This window comes from Oryzias melastigma, linkage group LG6 (assembly GCF_002922805.2).
Source record: "Oryzias melastigma strain HK-1 linkage group LG6, ASM292280v2, whole genome shotgun sequence".
In the NCBI taxonomy this organism is placed as follows: Eukaryota; Metazoa; Chordata; class Actinopteri; order Beloniformes; family Adrianichthyidae; genus Oryzias; species Oryzias melastigma.
In genome coordinates, this window is record NC_050517.1 from 10,009,800 (window position 1) to 10,017,540 (window position 7,741).

The following is a 7,741-nucleotide window of genomic DNA, read 5'->3' on the forward strand; positions in this document are numbered from 1 at the left end:
CAGGTTTAGATGGAGGAAACTGATTCGAAAGGAAAATAAGATTTTACTGTTTTCTCCTCTCGGAAGAACCCCAAAGCGGTATTTTGATCCGTTCATGCATTTATGAGTAATCCTCTAAAAACCTGCGCTGTAGCAGCCCCTCCCATTCCCACAAAACTGAGCGGGTGGAAACTGCTGACGTAAGATCAATGCCGGCAGCCCCCTCCAGGAAGAGTCTGTGCTGCAAGCTCCGTCCCCATACTAACACAACACTCAATGGACTCTATGCACAGAGCTGGTGACGTATTTCTGGTTTCGAATAAGACCGCTTACTCTCTTCTGGCTGTGGCTATCTATATGAGTGGACTTGGTAAATCTCTGTGTACTTTCCCTGGTATTGGTTTATTGTTGTTATTTCTTACATTGTATGATAGTTTATGATTATGTGCATACACAATGACATTCAAAAAGGCAAAGTTTGCCTTTCGGAAACACCAAACACCCCACGCTCACAAAACGCTATCATGTACTGTGTGATCATGTGACTTCTTGGGATGAAACGTAGCTCTGTTAGAACATTTAAAACCTGTTCAACAGAACCTTTTATGTGTAAACCAACTTTGAAGTGACTTTCAGACTACTGATGATGAGGAGTCTCTGCCTTCTTCGTGGAGCGATAGCGGCGTGTGCTAATGGTAACCTCGCCTCTGTTGAGCTGTAGGAAAGGACTCACGTCTCAGACTGATTCTACCTGACACTGAAAATTACATTTACACAAGTTTAGAAACACTTGGCTGTGGAGTAACTACACAACTAACGGGTGACAACAGTATTCACATGTAATTTTGTAAATACTGCAGTCAGTTCTGAAGTTTTATTCTTGGCTGGAGGAAAGTTTAAGGGTAGGATTACGGTTCCGGTTCGTGTTTATGCTCCAAATGGTTCCTGATCACGACGGCAGCAGCAGCTACGCCCCGCGCTCTAGCTGTGTGACAGCTAACAGGACTTCTTTAATACTGCAACGTTTAGCTTTGGATTCACATGACATACATGAAACAATGGAGCGATCTGCATCTTGACTGCACCTATAACGTGTCCCCAACATGAATGTCCATCAGTTTTAGAGCTGGTCCCACGTAAACATGCGTTAAAAACATTACCATTAGCAAGTTACCTTCGAAGTCTGCTATGTAGGACGACATATACAATTTAAAATCTTTTTTACATTTTCTTTTGTTGGGGTAGAAAAACAATGCGCCTAACATTATTTATAGTGACTCTTGTTAGCTCCAAAGAACATCTTTTAAAGTCCAAATACTCCACTATTTCCACATAAACAATAGCCCACGGCTCCGACCGGAAGTGACTGAGCATTCAAAGGCTGAATGCGGAAGTAGGTCGTGCATATAGCCCATTAATCCCCTTATCCAGTGATGATCAGCAAAAAAACGTACGTTTTAGGTGCAAAATACCGTATATCTTCCAGTTGTGTCCTGTCTTCAATAAATTCCAGCTCAGACAGGTGTTTGTTATTTTAGACGAGGGGCTCCTTTAAGACCCCCCACCTCACCAACCCCCAGTTTGGCACAGTGTGCAGGAGTCACGTGTGTTTGTGAAGTGTGAGTGTAGGGATGTCCAGGCCAACTGAAGGCAGATATATCGAATGTGCATCCATCTTTACAGGAGTTTGCATTATTTTTGTGGGAGAAACACAGACACACGGATTTCTCTTGGATGATGTCATGAAGTGCACAGCATCCACACGCACCGGAAGGCAGAGCTTCAAGAATCGAGTCGTTTTATTTCCGGGTAGGAAAAAACTTACAAAATATAACAAATATTTCATAAATAATTTGTTTCTTAGTGGTCCAAAGTTCACTCTGAAAGGCTTAAGGTATGGTATGGCCCCTTTAAGATTACTCATTCTTCATGACTTCTTCCATTTTTACCATGATAGCACAACTTGAACCCTGCTCCTACGCTTCTAGCTTTGCTACGCTTCCATCAGGTCTCTTGGACACTGTCCTCCCTCTTCTCCACTGTGTCAACGAACTCTTATGATTTTCCTCTGAACGCACCTCGCTCCTCTGCTTCTTTGACTAACAGTAACCCAGTTTTCACTTGTACCATATCCAAATCTAACTAATTAATCTTACAAATATTTCAGCATGGTTCTGTTTGTTTTGTCATATTCTGGTTCTCTCAGACCCAAAACTGTCTGGACTGTGAACTTTACTTGCCCGCCCATGTTCCAAAGTGTTCTTGGGCAAGACACTGAACTTCACATTGTCTCTGGTGGAAGGTTGGTGCCATTGTTTAGCCGCGTAGCCTCCACCAGTGTGTGAAATGGTCTGTGACTCCACTTTGGGCCTTTGAGGAAATTAGAAAAGCACTATACAAGTATACACGTATATTATTTAACATTTACCATAGACATTGTATAGAAGAAGTGGAGTATTTACATTTAATCCATATCAGATTTTAAAGTTTTGTCCACACATTTCATATGAAGCTATAACTGATATTTCAAAAATCATTCAAACTTAATTATTGGTAGAAAATCTAAATATGATATATTCTGCCCTATATATTTGGGTATCAACCCTCCCTTTGACTATTTCAAGGATAAAATGAAGGGCTTGCTTCTTTTAAGTGAATAAAGTTAAAAAATAATCAAAAAATGTCTTCTGAATGGCTCTTTGAAATGAACTGATCCAAAAGATTCAGCTCCCTAAAAAAATCTCTTAAATCCCATCTGTAATCACACCTGTTATCTGCGATAGGACACAATTGGAAGAAGGTATTGCACATTTAAAATGAAACAGTTTTGCTGATCAGCAGTAGCTTCATGGAGAAAATCTGCAATGATAGCCCAGGTGGCAGTGCTGGCATTGCACTCTCCCTGAAAGTGCTGTTCCCAACTGTTTACATTAGCTCAAGACAACCCACTTGTTTTTGTGGGTTGAAAGGAGGTTGTGCTCAGACACAGGTTTTTAGAGGAATAGTCAGAAATGCACGAATTGATCAAAATATTGGTGTTATGAGAAGTGAACATCCTTATACACCTAAAAGCTCGAACAATTGATTTTACATGGTATAGGGCCTTTAAGGTCTTATGTTAGATTACACAAATATTAACTCAAACCCAGGAACAGGATATAGAAGAAGCCCAGCAACCCCAGTGTTTTTTTTTTTTTTTTCAGATCTACACACGAAACAAAGATCGTAAAACTCTAGAATGACTGCAGACATTTGAAAGTTAATTTGACTAAACTGGGGCAAGACTATGAAGAGCTTTAAATACAAACAGCAATAGTTTAAAACTAATATCTAAAATTGACAGAAAGCCAGTAAAATGAACCGAGTAGCCCACTGGATCGATGTGTATTGGGGTCTGGAGCACTACAAACTGTGTAGAGTTTGCTTTATACAAGGAACGCCAAATTCCTGCAGAAAAATTCCTGCTAAAGGTCACAAGTGACTGAAGGCAACACAGCTATATACACACCCATCATTTTGCTCCCCCTTTCACTAATACTGAACTCTTCTAGATTCAGATGCTACACATATATATATATATCACAAAAAGATCTGAGGAAGAAAGTGCATTAATGAAATATAGACATTTGTTTTCAATCATTTTTTGTTCATTAAAAAATGTGGCTATAGTTTAGGTTTACCTCAGAATGGTTCTGTTTAATGTGTTTATTCAGTGAGTCCTACCAAAGTTGCTGCAATACAGTATCCTTCAGTAATGTTATCTCTGAAACCTGATATTTAAGATCGAGTTTGAAGTGCCACATAACTGAATATTGTATTCTGCAGCATTGACACAGAATATGAATCTTTTAAATGAATTTGCATCAGAAAAAAAAAATAATAATTAAACCCTTCTCTGTTTCACCAATGCAGTACTTAACAAGCCTGTTTTCCTTCAGAATAAGGCCACCCAAGACTTTAATCAAGCAAACAACTGCTTCAGGGACCTCAAGCAATGAAGAAGATGGTAATCTTTCTCGCTGGTGAGTTTATTTTACAAACTATAATAGTTGTCAAATAAATAAAGGAAAAGTAAGAAGTAATGATATTATAACAGTGGTTGAAATTGTGTGTCAGTGTTCAGACCTTTGTGGGTGGTTTGGACTTTTTGAGTGATGAATAACTAAACAAATGCAGGTTGTAGGATGGACTTGAACTATAAAGACAAGCTTATGATTTATTTTAACTATTGTAAAAATCCAGGAATGACTGAAAATTCATATTAACTTTAGTGTTAGCTGCAGGGAGAATCTGACTGTAGATGTTCTCACATTAAAGTGTCTTGGTCCGTCAAGACATGTAGTCACTTGTTAGGTATTCATTTTTGGTTCAAGACAGAGCAGCTGAAATCTCTATCTGCATGGCAGGAATGTGACAAGGCCTGAGGTGCCAATTTCTCATTTGTGCAGATGCACACATATTTCTCTTGTTCCCCAAAACTGCCTCAAAGGCAGGTCATACTAGTGTTTCTTGCTGATAAATATAAAGTTTGATCAGGTAATATGACTTTTTTTGGTAGTCTTTTTTCCAGCAGTCCACTTCCATTCCCTCTCAGACCTTCAGGACCAGTGCCCCAGCGCCCCCTGTGAACCTCCACTTGGTGATCTAATGGTGGGGCGCCAAGCGCAGCTAAAAGCTTCGTCTACTTGTGGTCTAAAAGGACCTGAGCAGTACTGCACCACTGGACACCTGCAGGTCAGTGGTAGCTCTTACCTGCAGCATAACCTCAATGCACCACTAAATATGAACAGAAGTATACCCTGCAGATAAGCTTGCACATATGTGCAAGGTCAAGGAGGGGGTCATTTTTGTTAGTTTCCAAGAGCAAAATCTGTGGAAAACTAGTAGAAATGGACCTTTAAAAATACAGATGAAAACAGAGACACCTATTATCCACTTTTAGGTACGGAGAAACAAAAAGCAGTAATTTGTGCATATTTGTACCGTGTTAAGTATTGTAACAAAGGTTCAGCGCTATATTGACATACCTTTGTGATGTGCCCTCGAGCTATGGCATCATGTGCGTATCCAGTTGGTGAGTCTTGTTCAGTCTTGTTAATTGAATGTGATGCTCAGGGGCTTATTGCGTAACCCTCCACTCTCCTTGGCTTGTTTACATTAAAAGTGGGGTCATCTGGACCCCACAAGACAGTGCGCTAATGTACTGCCCCTCTCTTTGTCCTCTAAGCTCGGATCCTCTACCAGAGGTTTTAAGCTTCGTTTCCACTGAGGGTTCCAGAACAGTCTGGTATGGAGTAGGTCGATACAGACCAGTTAAATCTGGTGAGCTTTTCCACTCAGTTAAGCCTTGGTTTTACTGCAACACAGTCTCAGTAAAATGCGTACATATTCCACGACTTTGCACTCTGAAATACCATGTATAATATACGCCAAACACGGCTTTTGCGTGCACAGATACGCAATGGTTGAGAATGGGTTTAGACGGCATACAATAAACATGCCTTTTTAGGTTTTGTTTTGATCACGTGGTCAGAAATCCTAGGGGCTCTTTCAGAAATGACGTCATTCTCGGTTAAGGTTAGGATTACAGTTATGGTTAGGGTTCAACAAGCAATTTGTTCGTTAGTGGGGCTGTCTCTGATGCTCATGGCTTCACCAGGGGACGTGTCAAATGTTGAAAACACATTTAACACGTCTAGGACCGCGCATATTATATGTACGCAAAAGCCGTTTCTGGCGTATATTATACACGGTATTTCCCAGAACGTGGAATATGTATGCTTTTTACTGAGACTGGGTTGTCCACTGAGCAGTTTGTTCAACTGTGCTCCTCTCCCGGGAAATTTTTGCAGCTCCCGCTGCACCGTTGGAAGCAAAATTTATACAGGTGAGTTGAGTTCTGAGTTTTTTTTGAGAAAACGGAGGAGTCACATAACTGTAAAAAAAAATAATAATAATAATAAAAAAAAAATGAAACCACAAATAAAGAAATGCGAATAAGCGGGGACACACTGACAGGAATTACTGTCATTTGAAAGAAATTGCAGGAGGTTAACAAGAATACTACCCTAAAGAAGAAAACAAAATCGCTAGCTTAGTGCTTTAGTGGTGCTTTAAAATGTTATCACCAGGTGGCAACAGTGGCTCTGCCTTCACCATTCCGTCCCATTTTTTTATGGACGTGCTGGAACTGTTTAATGGGTCCTTTTAAAAATGGAAACGCTCGAAATAGTGGGCCACACCGGACCGAAACGCACAGTGAAAAAAAGACTTTAGAGTCCTGCACAGTATCTTAGCTGTTCCTAGCACTGTGCTTTTCTGGATTGAGATGTCTCAGGTCTTTCTAGGGATCTGCTGTAGCCACTCCTCCAGTTTGGAGGATACAGCCCCGAGTTAGGGTCGTCAGAAGATTCCCTGCCTGTGACTACAGTTGCCAAGGCTGCTGACTTACATGCTCCCTGATTTGCTCTCTGATTTAACTACTGCAATGGATAAACTTCTCCACCTTCTCTGAATGTCCACGATGCACAATTGGAAATCTGTGGTTTACCTTCCCCACCACAGATGTGCCTGACACCCCCTGGTTGACCAAGGAGTCATAGACCTGGCACGCTGCTCTCCTGTGTTAAATAAAGTAATCATTGCTAGTTTTGATCAGTCTCCTTTTGGGATCTACTCTCTTACGCATCCTGATACTTCCTGTGCTGCCAGCATCAGAACTTCTGTGCTGTCCTGCAGACCAGCCCTATGTAGCCATTGGTAGGACTTCTTGATATCAGCCACTCCAGTTATTGTCTGGTGATACATCCCATGCAGGGGCTTGTCCTCCCATGAGGCTCTGTCCTCCAGCATCCTCTGCTTTCCATTGTCTGAGACATTCACTGACCACGCTGTCAGTTGGGGCCTTGAGCTTGACATATTCATGCATCATCTTTTTTTTTAGGGGACATTTTTTATTATGGTGTCAATGAAAAAAAAAAAAACATGCAAATTGCGTTAATGCAGCAATATATGGTATTGCACTTGAACTTGCCAAAGAAAAGAAACCCTTGACCGATGGCAAACTTGCGAAGATTTGTAGCACTGAATGGCCAAAGCTTTTGGTAATGTGGTTAAAAACTTTGAAGCTGCTTCATTGTCTAAATGCACTGTGACTTTAGCATAAACTAGACCTTGATTATCATCACATTGTCTAAATTTGGCACACTTTCTCACTTCAGAGGAGATGTGAAAATGTCCCAAAGTGCAAAAAGTTACTTCATAAATGAAGAGCTCAAGCATCGTTTCCAGGATTTTCATGCAAGTCGGCCACAAAAAGCGTTCTTTGTGGACCCCCTCTCTGCTGCTGTCAGTGAGCAACCCTCAGAATGACAGCTTGAACTCTTCAGTCAGATGAATTTTTTTTCAAGCAAGGCGCAGTGAGAAGGGAGCTGGCTGTTACCAGAGTCCACACCTCAGCCTGTAGTCTCTCAATGATTATTAAGTTTGGGAGCGCATACATTTGTGAAAGCAGCTTTTCAACAGTAAAGTATATCCAGTCAAAAGAAAGAAATAGGTTCACCAATGACAGACTTTTTCACCTGATGTAGATTGTATGCACAGAGTTTGACAAGGACATTCAGTCTGTTGTGCACCAGCAGGCAAAGCTGCAAGCATCTCATTGAGAGAAACAGGTCCTCATGAGAGCTCTGAGGTAGCACTTACAGGATGAAAAAAAAACAAAAGATTTGTTACACTTCATGTTTTGGTGCAGTTTTGCAAT

General features: G+C 40.9%; 1 protein-coding gene across 7 annotated transcripts in view; it reads left to right on the top strand.

Annotated features, from left to right (window-relative positions):
• The first annotated feature begins 1,639 nt into the window (after positions 1-1,639).
• Positions 1,640-7,741, top strand: part of lamb4 (laminin, beta 4) — a 133,101-nt gene continuing 126,999 nt past the window's right edge. For 6 of the 7 annotated variants that reach the window (XM_036212257.1, XM_036212263.1, XM_036212261.1 and 3 more), the window contains exons 1-3: positions 1,641-1,788; positions 3,918-4,001; positions 4,538-4,713. In XM_036212257.1, coding sequence (XP_036068150.1) covers positions 3,974-4,001; positions 4,538-4,713 — 204 coding nt within the window. In that variant the 5' untranslated portion in view covers positions 1,641-1,788; positions 3,918-3,973. Of the gene's footprint in view, positions 1,789-3,917; positions 4,002-4,537; positions 4,714-7,741 lie in introns of all 7 variants that reach the window. The other variant, XM_036212259.1, reaches the window with a different exon arrangement.